We start from the raw sequence: 19,762 nt of genomic DNA on the forward strand, positions 1-19,762 counted from the left end.
ACGTGGGCAGGTCTAACATTTAACAGCCGCCTGCAAAAGGGCCTGTTAAACTACCCGGGACAAAGCAGCCTCTGTAATTGGCCTCCTATGACCGTAAACATTTATTCCCTAATCGCCAGTGCCCCAAAGCTGTGGTGGGTCCCATCCGCAAAATACACTGTAGTTGTTCACACAGACAATCCAAATTTTTCACCAAGAAGGGCAAAGCTAGGTTGGGTGAACAAGGCAACCCATAGGTTCCCATTAAATTGCACATCAGCCTGATTTGAAATTGCATAATTCGTTCTTTATCCTTGCTGGTTCTCACTGTCCAATAACACCAACTGAATACTTTCAGCAGAAAGATTTAAAGAATGGATGTACTATAGTTGGAGAGGGCTCCGAGGATGTTAACAAGGATGATTCTGGGAATAAAAGGATGATTATGTGAGGAGCGTTTGACAACTTTTGGCCTGTACTCATTGGAATTTAGGAGAATGAGGGGGGAATCTCATTGAAACATTTCAAATGTTGAAAGGCATAGACAGAGTAGATATAGAAAGGTTGTTTCTCATGGTGAGGACAAGAGGTTACCACTTCAGGATTGAAGGGTACCCATTTAAAATAGAGATGCGGAGGAATTTCTTTAACCAGGGTGGTAAATCTGAAGAATTTGTTGCCACAGGTGGTTGTGAAATTCAGAAGAAGATTTATGCTATCCAAGAGATGGCAGAGGCTGTGATCTGGAGCAAGCAACAAACTGCTGGAGGAAAATGGGTCAGGAAGGATCTGGGGTGGCAGAGAGATCGATGGGTTAGGCAGGGACTGGGGTGACAGAGGAATCAGTGGGTCCAGGTTGGCAGAGGGTCTGAGGTGGCAGAGAGATCGGTGGGTCACGCAGTATCTGGAGTGGCAGGGAGATCGATGGGTCAGGCAGTACCTGGGATGGTAGAGGGATCGGTGGGTCCAGGTTGTCTGCATGTTTTGCATTGAAGACTGGAGAACCCTGTTTTTTGGGTTGAACTTGTGTAATCAGATGACAATAAACTTGACTTGACTTTTCTCCACTTAATAGTTAATGAATGTCTTTTCATCTGGGATCTCAAGGTAAGCTGGAACCTCCAGGTTACTGTTCATGTTAGATTTCAGAAGTAATGAGTTAAAAGTTTCTTGGAGTGAAACACGCAAGTCTGCAGATGCCGTGGATGTAGTAAAAACACAGAAACACTAGAGAAACTCAGCAGAGGTTAAAAAAAAGATGGGGAGGAGAATAGACCAACAGACAAAAGGTGTTGATTGGATATGGAGAGGAGGACAGGAGAGAGGAAAGGTGAGAAATGATTAGGGGTGGGTTGGCTTTGCGAGTACAGAGCTGGGTGAAAGGAGACAGAGGGGGAAGGGGAGAACGAGAGAGCACGAGAGCGAGAGAGAAGACATAGGAATAGTTCGAGGGGGTGGGTCCTAACAGAAACCAGAGAAGTCAATATGAATACCATCCAGTTGGAAGGTGCCCAGATGGAAGATGAGTTTTTGTTTCTCCAATTTGCAGGTGGTCGCAGTTCAGCAGTGCATGAGACCTTGGACAGACACGTTGGCAAGGGAATGGGATGGGGAATTGAAATGGATAGCTTTTTTAGCTTTGCCTTGTAATTCTGGAGAACAAGCATCTTAATGTTAGTTGTTTATGTTTTATTCTTAAGTAAACTTAAGTTTTAGCCTGACACTGATGTTCATTCCAATGTTTTAACTCACACACACACACACACACACACACACACACACACACACACACACACACACACACACACACACACACACTTGTCTTCCAGTAACCTAAGCCCTGAATCCACTTGTAAACATCACAACTTAGTCATTATAATCCTGCCAGTCTGTAGCATTCATCTTGAAAGCTCAAAACCTCATAAGTACCGTAAATTCCATAAACAACTTTATTATAGAAACTGGTAGAGAGCTAAACAACTTGTTATCGAGTGCTATAGCACAGAAACAGGGCCTTCAGGCCAACTTGTCCATTCTAACCAAATTAGTCTCATTTGTCTTGGATAATATCACTATAAATCAATCCTATCCATGTACCTGTGTAAATGTATTTTAAATATTACAACGCCTTTATCATCCCCTCTGACAACTCGTTCCATATATCCACCACCCTCAGGGTGGTGTGTGTGTGTGTGTGTGTGTGTGTGTGTGTGTGTGTGTGTGTGTGTGTGTGTGTGTGTGTGTGTGTGTGTGTGTGTGTGTGTGTGTGTGTGTGTGTGTACAAAGTCTGTAGATGCTGTGATTGTAGTGCAATACACAAAAGTGCTGGAGAAACCCAACAGGTCACACAGCATCTATAGAAAGTGAAGAGTAACCGATGATTTGGGCCTTTGCCAATGGAATTCAAGGCCAGTTCTTTCCTGCCGTCATCAGACTCCCAAGTGAACCTCACATTAGGAAAATTATGTTGTCTTTCTTCAGTACTGACTGACTTCTCTCTGTGCCTAAGCACTTTTGTGCTGTTTTACTTGTTGTACTATGTATGGGGTTTCTCACTGGACTGCTCACAAAACAAACTTTCTCACTCACTGAGAGATATATAAGGGAACAAGCTCTCCAGCCTACTGTATCTTTTTAATAATTTCTCCCCACATTTCTGTCAAATCCTCCCAGATTTGATACACTCGGGGCAGCTTCCAGAGCCCAACCAATCGAGCTGGCATCATGCATGCCTTTGGAAAAGAGGGTTGAAACCAGAGCACCCAGAGGAAGTCCACACAATCAAAGGGGGAAGGTGCAAACTCTACCCCCAGCAATACCCAGGGATGAAGCAGCCACACCTCTGAACTGCCCATGTTAGAAAGGGTGAGCAAAGCTTGACCAGAGGGAGGGGAGTCCAAAGTATGAAGGCAAAGAGGTCAGAATTTCAGGTTGTTGTAGAAATGAAGGAGCTGAATAAGCTAGAGAGCAGAAAGATTATGGAGTGAGGAATATACAATTGTCGCAGGCTTATGAGACATTGAGATGGGAACCTAAATTGGCAAAGCATTAAAGTATATGGACCTAATGCAAGCAAATGAGATGAGTGTTGATGGTCAAAAAGATCAGAAATGACATGACGGGCTTTTAGACATAGAATAGAGACAATCTTCTTCAGCATGATGCTGAACCAAGCCATGAAAGACCCCAACAATGAAGACGCTGTTTACATCCGGTACCGCACGGATGGCAGTCTCTTCAATCTGAGGCGCCTGCAAGCTCACACCAAGACACAAGAGAAACTTGTCCGTGAACTACTCTTTGCAGACGATGCTGCTTTAGTTGCCCATTCAGAGCCAGCTCTTCAGCGCTTGACGTCCTGCTTTGCGGAAACTGCCAAAATGTTTGGCCTGGAAGTCAGCCTGAAGAAAACTGAGGTCCTCCATCAGCCAGCTCCCCACCATGACTACCAGCCCCCCCACATCTCCATCAGGCACACAAAACTCAAAACGGTCAACCAGTTTACCTATCTCGGCTGCACCATTTCATCAGATGCAAGGATCGACAATGAGATAGACAACAGACTCGCCAAGGCAAATAGCGCCTTTGGAAGACTACACAAAAGAGTCTGGAAAAACAATCAAATGAAGAAACACACAAAGATCAGCGTGTACAGAGCCGTTGTCATACCCACACTCCTGTTCGGCTCCGAATCATGGGTCCTCTACCGGCACCACCTACGGCTCCTAGAACGCTTCCACCAGCGTTGTCTCCGCTCCATCCTCAACATCCATTGGAGCGCTTACACCCCTAACGTCGAAGTACTCGAGATGGCAGAGGTCGACAGCATCGAGTCCACGCTGCTGAAGATCCAGCTGCGCTGGATGGGTCACGTCTCCAGAATGGAGGACCATCGCCTTCCCAAGATCGTGTTATATGGCGAGCTCTCCACTGGCCACCGTGACAGAAGTGCACCAAAGAAAAGGTACAAGGACTGCCTAAAGAAATCTCTTGGTGCCTGCCACATTGACCACCGCCAGTGGGCTGATAACGCCTCAAACCGTGCATCTTGGCGCCTCACAGTTTGGCGGGCAGCAACCTCCTTTGAAGAAGACCGCAGAGCCCACCTCACTGACAAAAGGCAAAGGAGGAAAAACCCAACACCCAACCCCAACCCACCAATTTTCCCTTGCAACCGCTGCAATCGTGTCTGCCTGTCCCGCATCGGACTTGTCAGCCACAAACGAGCCTGCAGCTGACGTGGACTTTTTACCCCCTCCATAAATCTTCGTCCGCGAAGCCAAGCCAAAGAGAGACAGTAGAGATGGCTCAGTCCACAACATTCTGACCTTGTATAAGAGTGAAACCTGAAAGTCAGCAGATGCTGTGATTGTAGTAAAAACACACCAAAATGTTGGAGGAACTTGGCCATACTTTTCAGCGCCCACAGGAGACAAAGATATATTGCTGACATTTCAGGCCTGAGCCCTTCATCAAGGAATAAGTAAGAATGAGTCAGAAGCAGGAACATTTCAGAAAGTCTCAGAATTCAGACAATGCTGGCTGGGTGAGGAATCCAGACCTACAATTCAATATGATAAGGCACGAGATAAAAATTTATCATGTTTGTGCGAAGGGAGACGGAATGGAGAGACATAGCTAGGGAAAGGCGATGGGGGAGGAAGGGGGTTGAGGTTTAATGAAAGCTAGAGAAGTTGATATTAATGCCATCTGGTTGAAGGTGCCCAACCGGAAGATGAGGCGTTGTCCCTCTAACTTACGGGTGGTCTCAGTCTGGCAATGCATGAGACCAGGTCAGACATGTCAGCAAGGGAATGAGATGGAGAATTGAAATGGGTGGCCACTGGGAGATCCACACTATTGTGGTGGACAGAGATGAGGTGTTCAACAAAGTGACCTATGTAAACCTACTCCAGAACCATCTAACCCTTCTCTTCCTCTATTCTTACCATAGAACACTAAAGCACAGAAACAGGCCCCTTGACTCATCTAATTTGTGCTAAACTATTATTTTCTTACATGAACATGTTTTTGATCTGTACAAGTCTATAAAAGACCTTCTTTGTTTATTACTGCACTACCTCATGTATGAGTTGACTTACCTGGATAGCATGCAAAACAAATCTTTTTAATGATATCCAAGTACACGTGACAATAAACAACCCAGTTCAATTTGCAAACACCTCATTTTCTTCACTATCTTTCCACAGTGACTGCAATGTGTTGCATCTACAAAATGTGCTGTGATTCTTCTGACCGCTCTTCCCAAACTGGGAACCTTCCCCAACCTAGGACGACAAGGGCATCAGGCACGTGTCCACGCCGCCACCACCACCAGGATCCCCTCAAGCTGAACACCAACCTTCCTCCACCATTCCATGGGTAGTCCATTGCCAGCAATGCTGCAGGACACCTTCAGGGAGGGACTGAGGACAAGCGCCGTATGTCTCATCAATAAATCAAAACTTAGACTTACCTGAGGCGTTAGGTGTTCAAACAAGCCACGTTCTGGACCCTGGCCGAACATCCTGGGCATTGGGTTACGTTCCAGTCTTGAGAAACAAGGAAATAAGTGGTTCTGGTCATTATTACTCCTTGGTAGGTAATTCACCTTGCCTTTATTTTTTTAATCTTGGTGAGGTATCCAGTTTGAGGGGTCGGTACTAGAGGATATAAGTTTAAGGTGAGAGGTAGTGCGTTTGCAAAGATCTCAGGTGGTAGCTATCCGAAGGCATTTGCCAAGGGAGATGGTGAAGCCAGATACATTACATTTAAAACGCATTTGGTGATTCTTTGACAGGAAAGGTTTCAAGGAATACTGGCCCAATTCCAGTATTCGATTGGCATCGATAGGCATCACAGTTACATGAAGAAAGTAGGCAGAAAGGGCTGGTGTGTGTGTTGTATGATTTTATACATTTATGTCTCGATGAAGGGTTCCAGCCTCTAAAGGATGACAGCCTTTTCTCTCATTGCTGCTGCCTGACCCATTGAGCTCCTCTAGCAGGTCTGAGTTAGTGTAACTGTTAGCATGTGCAACTGCAGTGTCAGTGACCCTGGTTCAAATCCACTGCCGTCTGTACATGTCTGTGTGGGCTTCTACTGAGTCTCCCACAGTGTAAGCAAGTTCATTGGTAACGTCAGTGTAATTAGGCCACATGAGTTCGTAGCCAGAAAGGGCCTGTGACCATGCTGTGCCTCTAAATTAAATATTATAAATTATGTTTTCCATTTAATCAGAAATACATTCTTTATAAAATGACAACAGAAAACACCGGAAAGATTCATTACTGTCTTGCTGCCAGAACTGCTGAGTTATCCCAGAATTTCTTTTTCAAATTCCAGACTCTTGAGGATTTTTTAAATTTATTTTTGCAAACATATTTTTATATTGTTTAATCTGGCCCAGAGGGGTGTTTGAATATTGAGAGGAATACAGTATTTGCACCTGTATACTTTGTAGGAACTTGCTTTTGAAATAGAAGGTGGTTGGCAGCATTAATTTCCTGTGTTAGATTAAAGCAAATATGTTTAATTATTGCTTCAGTTCATCACACACATCAGAACACTCATTCATCAAAAGGCTGGTAATGATACTATAGCAAGTTAAAGATTGGAAGACCACCACTACAACTGAAAGACAGACACAGAGTTAAACAGTTACACCCACTGATCGAAAGATCACGACTTTTGGAAGGGTGATTAGGCAATAAGGGGTGAAACACGAAAGTCTGCAGGTGCTGTGATTGTAGTAGAAACACAGAAATGCTGGGGGAACTCGGCAGGTCTTGCAGCGTCCGTAGGAGGTGAAGCTATGCAACTTAAGGCCTCCTTCAAGGGCACAGGCCTAAAACGTCAGTTATCTAGCTTCACCTCCTACGGATACTGTGAGACCTGCTAAGTTCCTCCAGAATTTCTTTGATTAGACAGTATTGTCTCATAGCAATGACAAACCAAACCAGAAGCAGCAGGTTGACATCCTGGTAGAACGCACTTTCAGGGAGCAACAGAAAAGCAGAGGGGGCATCCCTATTGATCGCGGTGAGGGCTCAGAGAAAGAGAGAGAGGCAATGATTGATAGTGGTGTTGTCGGTGCTGTCCCCTGGATGAGAAGTAAAACCATCTTCTCCCTCAGCAGGCTCTAAGTATTCCAACAGTGCTACTTCAATGAAGAAGGCTGTTCTGTCTGGTGTCTTGGTTAATAGTTATCCCCCTGGTGAAAGCATCAACAGGGAGTTTCCTCTGAAGGGAAACTCGCTGGATCCAAATAATTAGTTACATTTCCTGTGTCTGTCGGCAGCAAAGGACATAATGAGAGGCATTGATAGCTAGGTGGGCAACCAGAAACATTTCCCCAGCATAAATGAGTCACACACAAGAGGATGTGCATTTAAAGTGACGGGGAGGAAGTGTAAGGGAGATGTGCAGATATTACAGAGAATGACAGTGCCAGGGGTAATGATGGAAGCAGATACAGTCATAGCAAGAGGCTTCTAGATTGATCCACAAGTATGAAGGGGATGGAGGGATATCTGTCAAGTGCAAGCGGAAAAGTTTTAGTTTGATTTGGACATTATGTTCGGCATTGACACATGGGCCAAATATTCATGTACTACACGATTCTAAATTTAGATATTTAAATTTAGACATACAGTATAGTAACAACCATTTCAGCCAATAAGCCTGTGCTGTCCAATTAGATCTAATTAACCTACAATCCCCAGTATGTTTTTGAACAGTGTGAAGAAACCAGAGGCCCCAGAGGAAAGCACACAGACATGGGAACGTACAAACTCCTTACAGACAGTGCGGGATTTGAATCTGGACATGATTGCTGGCGCTGTAACAGCATTGCGCTAACTGCTACACCAACTGTGCCTGTTCGACTAAGGGCAATACATCAGAAGGAAAGTGGGAAATGAACTTGCAGAGGTACCAGGACTGAAGTTACCTCATTTAATGGGGCCATGTCATTTAATGATTTTTTTTTTTTTAATTTAGATTTTAATTTTAATGAGGTAGCATGGTAGAAGTTCCTACGAGCCCATGAATCCCATGTCGCCCAATTAATCTGACCCCGCCTGTTTTGGAGGGTGGTGGGAAACTGGAGCACCAGAGGAAACCCATCCAGGTCACAGGAAAAAACATACAAATTCCTTAGACGGCAGTGGATTCGAACCCAGGTTGTGGCGCTGTGACAGCGTTGGGCTAACCGATATGCTAACTGTTTGAGCTACCTGACTCTTCAATTTGCTGCTGATACCCAATCACCAGAACAGTGGAAATGCAAATGAAAATGATTGACGTCCCTTGTAGCCCAGTTAAGAGGACTTGGGAAGAACTTCTGGTGCACTGAGCTGATATTTTCTTTATGGAGCGATGAAGGATGAGAGTGACTCAATAGAGGCATATAGGATTCTGAAAATGTGGACAGTCAGCACCCTTTTACCGGGCAGCAAAGCCCAATACCAGAGCCCTCGTCTCTTCCTTCCTTCTCACTTCAGTGTACTATCTTCTCTCTCCACTCTCGGTCCTGATGTAATGCCTCAACCTGAAATGTTGACAGTTTACCTCCACAGATGCTGAATTCCTCCAACATTGATCATTGCAGCATGTAGCCTCGTGCTTTCTTTAGAGAGGGGCTGTATTATAACCCAAGCTTTGAGATTGAGTTGGCGAGGTCTTTGCCTTCATTTCCAGCTTGGTCCAAACAATTCAAGGATGGGAAAAGTAAATATTTTCAGGACATTTGATTTTCCATGCAGATGAGGATCTGGATTCCATTGGGGAACCTAGAAGTTCTCTGCTCAGGTTTCCTGCCCATTCTTTTTAATTAGCTTCTTGACTGTTGGAAACTTTGCTCAGGGTTCTCTCTTCCCCACTATCCCTTCTCCCTTGTTGGGTTTGGGGGTGAGACTCAGTACAAGATGAAGTACATGGAACAAGGTGTCAGAGGAACCTGCAGAGATTGTTAGTGTTTCCCTTACTCCATCTGAACTAATCTCTCAGTGTAACTCCACTGTATTGCATTTTATTCTCCTGTATTTACATATGGAGAAGCTTGCTAGATAGCAGGCGAATCAAACCTTTTTTTAAATTTTTCGTCACTACCAGCTGACGATAAATGTAAACAGCACTGGAACCTGGTTACAATTACAGCATTCAAAAGTCATTTGGACAGCTGTATTGTTGAGGAAACAGGGAGGCTGCAGAAGGACTTAGAAAGACTAGGAGAATGGGCGGAGAAGTGGCAAATGAAATGGAATGTTGGAAAGTGTATGGTCAAATACTTTCCAAATGGGGGAAAAAAATTGAAAATTCCCAGATAGATACAGGGATCCATACAGGATAGTCGGTGGTAAAGAAGGCAAATCCAGTGCTGACATTCATTTCAAGGGGAATAGAATACATGAGCAGGGATGTGATGTGGAGGCTTTGAAACCTCACTTGGAGTATTGTGAGCAGTTTTGGGCTCCTCATTTAAGAAAGGATAAGCTGCCATTGGAGAAGGTTCAGAGGAGCTTCACAAGGATGATTCCGAGAATGAAAGGGTTATCATATGAGGATTATGTGACAGTTTTGGCCTGTATTTGTTGAAATTTAGGAGAATGAGGGCGATCTCATTGAAACAGTTTGAATGTTGAAAGGTGTGGATAGATGAAGAAAGGTTATTTCTCGTGGTGGGAGAATCCAGGACAAGAGGGCACAACTTCAGGATTGAGGGCGTCAACTTAGAGCAGAGATTTGGAGGAATTTCTTCCAGCCAGAGGGTGGTGAATCTGTGGAATTTGTTGCCCCAGGCATTTGGGTGTACTTAAGCCAGAGATTGACAGGTTCTTGATTAATTAGGATATCAAAGGTTATGGGGAGAAGTCTGGGCAGTGGGGCTGAGTGGGGAATTGAATTAGCTCATGATTAAATGGTGGGGCAGACCCAATAGGCTGAATAGCCTATTTCTGCTCCTATGTCCTATGGTCTATATGGATAGAATTGGAGCATGTGGGAAAAATATAAGCAAATGGCATTAGCTTAAGACAGCACCTTGGAAAATGAAGAGGTTGGGCCATTGGGCCTATTTCTGTGCTGTACAGCTCTGTGACTCAATGATGCTTGAATTGGGAGGGAGTGTGGGACCTGTGGACTTGTACAATCTTCTAGCTCTCTCAGCCTCAACAACAGTCTAACATGTATAGCTTCCTGTAAAATCTCTGACATTGCCCACATCAAAAGGACTAATCCATTTGAAACAGGGGGATTTTGAAGAGTTGCCATTACTAACACTCTCTGCTCAGATACCAGGCAGACTTTCCATAATTAATTTTGCATTTCCTCTGCAGATTTTTCCATTGTATTGCAGCAACTGCCAGTATGCACAGATGTTCATGTGATAGATGGTGAAAGAGCTCACAGCACAACACAAATGACGTTTTTCATCTGGCCTTCTGGAAAGATTTGGTTGTTCAGAAAGATATATTTACCCTGTATCCAATGGAAACATTAGTCAGGGACTTGATGAAGCACAAATGACAGGACCTCATCCCAGATTGAAAGAAAATTCAGTGTTCAGCTCGGAAACATTAGCATGACTCCCACGAGAGGGAAGCCATCCTCGATAACTGTGATAAACACACAATACATGGAGCTCAGCTTCTGAAATTCTGTCCCTTTGCAGTTGTGGAAATCAAATTTCAGTGGCTGTCGTATGGTATAGAAACTGGCCCTTTAGCCCAACATGTCCATACCGACCTATCTCCACCATCTCCATTTCCCAGCACTCGTTTGAAACCTTCTCTGTCTTGGTGACTCAAGTGTTCATCTAAATTCCTCTTAAATCTTTGAGAGAGTCTCTGTCTCCATCACCCACTTTGAGTTGTAGAAGCTGAGGCGACGTCATTTGTGTTGTGCTGTGAGCTCTTTCACCGTCTATCACATGAACATCTGTGCATACTGGCAGTGGCTGCAATACAATGGAAGAATCTGCAGAGGAAATGCCAAATTAATTATGGAAAGTCTGCCTGGTATCTGAGCAGAGAGTTGCCATTGCTAACTGGGGCCGTTTCAAATGGATTTGTCCTTTTGATGTTGGCATTAAACACATTTAAGGTTGAGTTAGATATTTTTACATAAAAAAGAAATTAAGGGATATGAGGAAAAGGCAGGTGGGTGGAGTTGAGTCAATGATCTGATCAGCAATGATCTTATTGAATGGTGGAGCAGGTTCGATGGGCCAAATGGCCTACTCCTGCTCCTAAGTCTTATGTTCTGGAATCATACAATAGGAACCAGGCCATTTGGTCCATAACAGTGGGGCACACATCCACAGCATTTGAACTTGGATAATTCAACTGCTAGTCTGGATACTTCTCAAATGTTGACATTGACTGCTTTGGCCACTCTCCCGCAGTGTATTCTAGGTTCTCACCACTCTCCAGTTGGAAAAGATCTCCCTTCAATCTCTTCTAAATCTTTTACTCTTTATTCTAAATCCACAACTTTGATTTTTATTCAACTCTAATACAATAAAACTCCTGTTATCTGAAATTCAAACAACTGGCAAAAAAATTGCAGAAAATAAATAGGTAAAAACATATGGAAGTTTAAACTGGTGGGCCTCACTGTTACTTTGCCAATCACGCAACACACAATCTCAAGCAACTGGAAAATACACTTATTCAGCATTTAACAATTCCCATAGGTGCAGGATACCAGGAGTTTTACTGTAATAGGAAATTATTTCTTCAGTCTACCCAATATTTTGTCCTCCTAATTTTATATACCTCAATCATGTCCCCTCTTAACTTTCTCCTTCTTCTTCTTTGGCTTGGCGGACGAAGATTAATGGAGGGGTAATGTCCACGTCAGCTGCAGGCTCGTTTGTGGCTGACAAGTCTGATGCGGGACAGGCAGACACGGTTGCAGCGATTGCAGGGGAAAATTGGTGGGTTGGGGTTGGGTGTTAGGTTTTTCCTCCATTGTCTTTGTCAGTGAGGTGGGCTCTGCGGTCTTCTTCAAAGGAAGTTGCTGCCCGCCGAACTGTGAGGCGCCAAGATGCACGGTTTGAGGCGATATCAGCCCACTGGCGGTGGTCAATGTGGCAGGCACCAAGAGATTTCTTTAGGCAGTCCTTGTACCTCTTGGTGCACCTCTGTCTTGGTGGCCAGTGGAGAGCTCGCCATATAACACGATCTTGGGAAGGTGATGGTCCTCCATATTCTCCACTCCAGGGAAAACTGACCCAGTCTCTCCATCTCAGGTAACATCCTGGTCATTCGCCTCTTTACCCTCTCTACTACTAACACATCTTTAATAATTTGCTTAGAATCTTTAAATTCCTTCTAAATCTCCAATCCCTTACATTAAACTTGCATGTTCTGGTAACAGATACCAGTATTAAGAGAATAATTTTCAGTATCCACCCTAATTATGCCCCTCATAACTTTATACAACTGTTAGGTTCCCTTCATCTTCCTTCCCTCCAGGGAAAACAACCCAATCTTATCCAACCTCTCCCCATAGCTAAAGTCCTCCATTCCCTACAACATCCTCATGAATGTCCTTTTCACTCTCACTGTTGCAATTTTATCTTTCCAGTGTTTAGCTCAAACAAAAATCTCTCACACACCTTGACACTTCATATGGACAAGTCTCCAAGGCAGATTTTTTGCCTGCACTTGGTTTAGTTTGCTTTGTTCAACCCATTATGATAATGAGATGGTTATAAACATATCATATATATTTGTGTAATGAAAAAGCTAACCTTTTTTTTTATGGCCCAAAAAATGTGTATTTTCCATATATTGCATGTAAAAGTCGGCCCCCCCTATTTTTGGTCCCAACTGCCCGCACATCCGAGCTCCCGGCACACCAACTGTGGATCCTCGCCTCAGTTGCCCGCCTGCCCCACCCATCCAAGCTCCCAACGCCCCAAACATGGACTTACCACCTGGTCCCAACACAGGTACTTACTGCAGTCAAATGTATGACCTGTGTAAAAGTCGATCCCCCTCAAAATTTGTCCTGAAAAATTGTCCCCAAAACTCAACAATTACTTAAGTTTATACGATACATCTGTTTGCAATAATGGTATTCACCAGAGATTCAAATTATCTACCTTGGAGTACATCTGGATCATTGGTGTTCCCACCCATTATTTGGGGAAATGTTGGGTAAAGTGGGCTCTAGGAAAGACCAAGCCCATTCTGAAGGCATTGTTTTTTTCTTGGACCAGCCCAAAGAAGAATTTCTAGTCGGGCAGCATATAACATAAATGGGAGGAGCTGTGCTGAGGGAAGGCTCAGACTTTCCTGATGGCATAGCCCTTGCATGGACTCTTTGTTGAGGAGGGGAAGGGTTGGAGACAATGAGGTGCTGACTCCCTGTGCTGCAGCTAATTGTGTGTTTCATTGATGCATTGTTGAAAGAGGAAACAGGAAGCTCATGCTGTCATGACACATTGCAGGGGGATGCATTGGTGCAATTCATGTAGGAAATGTGTCCTGATTATCTATACTGCCTGTATACAAAATTAATAAAATATATTTGGAAGTTAAAAAATACAAGAGAGAATGAACAAGAAAAATCTGGAGAAAAATAAAGCCAGAGAGTGAAAAAGCGAAATAGAGATAGTGAGTCAAAAGAAGAGAAAGGGAGAGAGATAGAAAATAGGGGAGAAAAAAAACAGATCAGGAAAGTATGGAGAGAGACAAGAAAAGAGGGATCGAGCAAGAGTAAAATAGAGAAAGAGGACAGAGCTCAGAATTTACAATGTACCCCAAGGTTACACCTGGTTGGCACAGCTTTTTGCCTTAAAAATAAAAGTACTGGAAATAGAATTATATCCACAGTATTTAGCCACCATCAGAATCTGATGACATGGAATATGGCACATGCACACACCAGAAAGTGTTTGAAAGCGCGGGATAGTTTCACCCCACACGCTTAAAATAGCAAGATGATTTCACCCCACATGCTTGTTGGCGCCAAGGTGGCGGGGGGGCGGGGGAAGTGACACTAATGGCCCGGGTACTCCAATCCAATGTGCATGCACCAGCCGGCACAAGTGCACGTGCACAAGAAGAAACGTGGCTGCAGACGGCCTACGGACCCCGGGATGCCGCATTTAGCATGGTAAGTGCCCCCTTCCTGCCTCCTCCACTGAGCGAGTTTTCGAGCACCAGATTGTGCCCACCCCCCCCCCCCCCCACCACTAAGATTTGTTCTGGCGTCAACCCTAACCCATACACTTGAAGGCACGGAGATGATTTCACCCCACATGCTTGAAAGCTCAGAGGTGATTTTGCCCCACACATAGGCTCCCACTCACTTGGACACTGCTGCCGCCAAGATTCCAATGCTTGTCTCCTTTGGAGGTATCGAGGCGTGCCCAGAGAGTGCAGTCACACTCAGTCCAATAGTCGCAGAACTCTTCTCGGACGTGGCAATCCTGGAGAGAGTCAAACATTTAAAAGGAATTATGTTTGAATTCATTGCGTCCTTGTTAAACAAAATGCTCTGCCCACTACTACAATGGCACCTTTCATTTACATGATGCCTACACACTGTAAATTCATCCATAATGCTTCACTGTTGTGGTAGGAAACAAAGTTTGATAAAACACGTGTCGAGATCCAGTATTAGGGCATTGAACAAAACCTTATTCTAAGAAGGAGCAACCTAAAGTGTTTAATCCAAGAGCAAAAGATGCTCAGCAGATTTTGCCACAAGTCCACCAAGTTAATGTGTCAGTTCAATTAATTTTTATAAACATTTTAATGCTTCAGCATGTATGAAAGCTCTTCTGGCCCTTGAAACCTGTGCTGCCCCAATTACTCAGATTTCAGATTTATTGTCAGAGTACATACATGACATCACATAAAACCCTGAGATTCCTTTTCCTGCAGGCGTGACAGAATTACCACTTATTGGTGGTTCAAAAAATAACTGTAAACAAACAAAGAACTGCAGACATAATGAATGTAAAACTGACTGTGCAATACAGAGAGGAACAAAAAGAAAATCCATAAAGTGCACAAGTACGAGTCCACAAATGAGTCCCTGAGTGAGTTTGTTGTTGAGAAGTCTAGTGGTGGAGGGGAAGCAGCTGTTTCCGAACCTGGTGGTGCGAAACTTGATGGCAGTAGCGAGAACAGAGTGCATACTGGATGTGGTGGATCCTTGATGATTTCCTTGTAGATGTTCTTGAGGTTGGGGAGGGTTTTGCCTGTGATGTCCTTAGCTGTGTTCGCTACCTTTTGCAGGAGTATTGGTGTCCCCATACCAGACTGTGATGCAGCCAGTCAGCACACTTTTCACCACACCACTGTAGAAATTTGCCAGGGTTTCGGGGGTCATATCAAACCTCCACTTATTCCTGAGGAATTAGAGGTACTGACGTACTTTCTTCATGGTGACATTGGTGTGTTGGGTCCAGGAAAGATCCTCCAAGATTGTGACTCCCAAGAATTTAAAATTGCTCACCCTCTCTACCTCTGATCCCCCAAAGATCACTGGATCATACACCTCTGGCTATCCTTTCCTGGTGAACAATCAGCTCCTTAGTTTTGGTGACATTGAGTCCAAGGTTGTTGTTGGTACACTATTAACTAATTAACCTTCAACCTGGACATTTTGGAGGGTGGGAGGAGACCAGAGCAGCCGGACAAAACACACACAGAACATGGGGAGAGTGTACATATTCCTGAGAGACAGCCCCTCTCCTCATGGAGGCTACCTGACCTGCTAAACATTTTTGTTTGAAGTGCCTTATTATGTGAAGCATGTTGGGGAATACATTCTGACAGATGATCATCTGTAACGATAACTCAATTTTACTCTTTACAGCATTCTTGCAATTTCCACTTCATCCCACGTAAATACAAATGGAATTTGTTGGTGACTGAATTATTACCCAAGAATCCACTTTGATCTCATATTACCAGACAATTTCTTCATCTGATAAGGGAGAATTGTTGGCTCACACAGCAGTGTTTCCGGAAGGAAATAGCAACTAACTTAATCCCTGAAGTTGTTGATATCTCTGGTTTCCTCTTTATAAGTCAGTCCTGAGCCAGACCCAGACCATGAGCTACATCTCGTGCTAAAAAAAGAGAGGGAGGGAAAGAAGGGAGGGAGAGAGGGAAGGGGAATCAGAGGGAGAGGGGGAGAAGGGAGGGATGAACGGGAAGGAGCCATTTTACTTGACATCATTGGGGGATGGAAGGTGAAGTTAACTGGCAGGATTAGTGGGGTGTTGACAAAAAGGTTTCCACACAAAGAATGAAGAAGATGCAGAAAGTCTGCAGACATGGTGATTGAAGTAAAAACATAATGCTAGAGAAATTCAGCAGGTCAAACAGTGTCCTTAATATAGCATAGATAAACCATGAAGGGTTCAAGCCCAAAATGTTGGTCATGTATCTTTATCTTTGCTATATAAAGAAAGACCCCAACAATGAAGACGCTGTTTACATCCGGTACCGCACGGATGGCAGTCTCTTCAATCAGAGGCGCCTGCAAGCTCACACCAAGACACAAGAGCAACTTGTCCGTGAACTACTCTTTGCAGACGATGCCGCTTTAGTTGCCCATTCAGAGCCAGCTCTTCAGCGCTTGACGTCCTGCTTTGCGGAAACTGCCAAAATGTTTGGCCTGGAAGTCAGCCTGGAGAAAACTGAGGTCCTCCATCAGCCAGCTCCCCACCATGACTACCAGCCCCCCCACATCTCCATCGGGCACACAAAACTCAAAACGGTCAACCAGTTTACCTATCTCGGCTGCACCATTTCATCGGATGCAAGGATCGACAACGAGATAGACAACAGACTCGCCAAGGCAAATAGCGCCTTTGGAAGACTACACAAAAGAGTCTGGAAAAACAACTAACTGAAAAACCTCACAAAGGTTAGCGTATACAGAGCCGTTGTCATACCCACGCTCCTGTTCGGCTCCGAATCATGGGTCCTCTACCGGCATCACCTACGGCTCCTAGAACGCTTCCACCAGCATTGTCTCCACTCCATCCTCAACATACGTTGGAGCGACTTCATCTCCAACATCGAAGTACTCAACATGGCAGAGGCCGACAGCATCGAATCCACACTGCTGAAGATCCAACTGCGCTGAGTAGGTCACGTCTCCAGAATGGAGGACCATCGCCTTCCCAAGATCGTGTTATATGGCGAGCTCTCCACTGGCCACCGTGACAGAGGTGCACCAAAGAAAAGGTACAAGGACTGCCTAAAGAAATCTCTTGGTGCCTGCCACATTGACCACCGCCAGTGGGCTGATAATGCCTCAAACCGTGCATCTTGGCGCCTCACAGTTTGGCGGGCAGCAACCTCCTTTGAAGAAGACCGCAGAGCCCACCTCACTGACAAAAGGCAAAGGAGGAAAAACCCAACACCCAACCCCAACCAACCAATTTTCCCCTGCAACCGCTGCAACCGTGTCTGCCTGTCCCGCATCGGACTTGTCAGCCACAAACGAGCCTGCAGCTGACGTGGACTTTTTACCCCCTCCATAAATCTTCGACCGCGAAGCCAAGCCAAGAAAAAAAAGTACACCGTTTGACCATTGTGTTATGTCTTGAAAAGATGCTGGTATTAGAAGTACACACATGTACACACCCATGTTAAACTGAGCAAAGCTGCAGATGCTTGGATGTACTTGGCAGGTTTCTCCACGACTTGCCAAAGGGAAACATAGAAGAACCGTTGCCACATAGCTCCCAGGATCCAGGTTCGATCCTGACCTTAGGCACTATCTGTGTGGAGTTTGCACTATCTCCCTGTGACCACTTTGGTCTCCCCTGAATATTTTGGTTTCATCCCAAAGATGCTCTCAGTTAATTGGCGATGGATAGGTGGAAGGCAGGAGAATCAGGGTATGTTGCAGGGAATCAACTGAGCCAGCACAGTCCTGATGGGTTGAATGGCTCCCTTTTGTACTTTGCTTTTCTGTGATTCTATTCTGGAAGAAGTAACAGAATGTGATCCTAATGAATTCTCACAGGACAAGACTTCCTGCTGGGTATTTTAGTTCAGTTCTTGAATTTACATTAATCACATTAGCCAGGGGCCTGTCCACCAAATAATCAAATAAAGTCCCTGCAAGGAAACTTTATCATTTATTTCCAAGTGTAATGTATGGGTAGAGTGTGCTGTCAAAGTAACCATGGAGAGTGTGAATCACCATCTAGTGGCTGGGGTGGAAGCTGGGGTTGGCAGCTCAGAGGTGGGGTGTGGTGGGTAGGGGGAAGGAGGGGTCAGTCAGGGCACAGTGGAGTAGGTGGGGTCAGTCAGGACAGAGTGATGTGGGGGGGGGATGAGGACACTGTGGTGTGGGGGATGGGGGTTCAGGACAGAGTGGTGTGGGGGGTGAGGACATTGCAGGGTGGAGGGGATGGGGGGTATCACGACAGTGGTGTGGGGGGGATGGGGGGTCAGGAAGGACACAGTGGTGTGGGAGGGATGGGGGAATCAGGCCACAGTGGTGTGGGGGATGGGGGATCAGGAAGGACAGCGGTGTGGGAGGGATGGGGGGTCAGGACACAGTGGTGTGGGGGATGGGGGGTCAGGAAGGACACAGTGGTGTGGGAGGGATGGGGGAATCAGGACACAGTGGTGTGGGGGATGGGGGATCAGGAAGGACAGCGGTGTGGGAGGGATGGGGGGTCAGGACACAGTGGTGTGGGGGATGGGGGGTCAGGAAGGACACAGTGGTGTGGGAGGGATGGGGGAATCAGGACACAGTGGTGTGGGGGATGGGGGATCAGGAAGGACAGCGGTGTGGAAGGGATGGGGGGTCAGGACACAGTGGTGTGGGGGATGGGGGGTCAGGAAGGACACAGCAGTGCGGGAGGGATGGGTTGGACAGGACACAATGGTGTGGGGGTGGGGGGTCAGTCAGGACACAGTGATGTGGGGAGGATGTGGGTGGGAAGGAAGGGGCACAATGGGAACGGTCTCAGTGATGCCCCGCTCCAGGAACAGTCATGGCAATGCTGCGCTCCAGAAATAAACGAATTTCAGGTAGTGAGCACAAGCCAGTGCAGATTTCCAGGTCTCTTCCCTCTGTCTTTCAGACCATGAACTCTGCTTGGGAAGGATTTCTTTTGGCAATTACTTTGCACATGCAAACAATACGCAGGAATCTATGCAGTAGAGAATGACTTTGAATATGTGTTACTCTGCAAGAGTGGTAGCAAAGGTAGCAACTCTAACCACATTTAAAACATCCATATTTCCAAGTCACATCAAGTCACAGGCTAGTTAATAGAACAGTTGTGGATTGGCGACATGCCTGGTGCTCTACTGAGTGACTCTGTGCTCCCGTGTATGCAACTGGAGACTCGGAAGATGCCTTCACAGTTGGATCAGGCTGGAGAAGGCGTTTGGCACGCTTGTTTTAAATCAGTCATGCCTCTGAGTACAGGAATTGGGCTGTCACAGTACATCTCTACAAGATGTTGGTGTGTCTGTACTTGAAATATTGTTAAAACTGGAAAGGGTGCAGAAAAGTCACAATGGATTGAATTCTAAGGAGAGATTGGGATTTTTTTTCTCCCCTTGGAGGGTAGGAGGCTGAGGGGTACCTCATTGAGGTTGAGAAAATCTTGAGGGGGATTGATAAGGTCACTGCCCTTTCCCCAGGGTAGGGGAGTCTAAAACTCGTCTCGAGGGCATAGATTTAAAATGAGAGGGGAGGATTTTAATAGGGATCCGAGGGGAAAGTTTTTCCACAAATGGTGTCTGTATGGAACAAGTTGCCAGAGGGAAAGTTGTGA

At 45.4% G+C, this 19,762-nt stretch overlaps 1 protein-coding gene and 1 long non-coding RNA gene across 2 annotated transcripts in view; one reads left to right on the forward strand and one right to left on the reverse strand.

Annotated features, from left to right (window-relative positions):
* Window positions 1–19,762, forward strand: part of LOC138765201 (uncharacterized) — a 249,914-nt gene that overhangs the window by 42,389 nt on the left and 187,763 nt on the right. The gene's annotated exons all lie outside the window — the stretch shown is intronic.
* The window catches only part of LOC138765199 (N-fatty-acyl-amino acid synthase/hydrolase PM20D1-like), a 62,402-nt gene that overhangs the window by 18,116 nt on the left and 24,524 nt on the right, over window positions 1–19,762 (reverse strand). Inside the window, exons 5-6 of the mRNA XM_069942139.1 lie at window positions 14,303–14,422; window positions 5,456–5,531 (exon numbers count right to left, since the gene is read on the reverse strand). Of these exons, the coding sequence (XP_069798240.1) occupies window positions 5,456–5,531; window positions 14,303–14,422 (196 nt within the window). The remainder of the gene's footprint in view (window positions 1–5,455; window positions 5,532–14,302; window positions 14,423–19,762) is intronic.

This window comes from Narcine bancroftii, chromosome 5, assembly GCF_036971445.1.
Source record: "Narcine bancroftii isolate sNarBan1 chromosome 5, sNarBan1.hap1, whole genome shotgun sequence".
NCBI lineage: Eukaryota > Metazoa > Chordata > Chondrichthyes > Torpediniformes > Narcinidae > Narcine > Narcine bancroftii.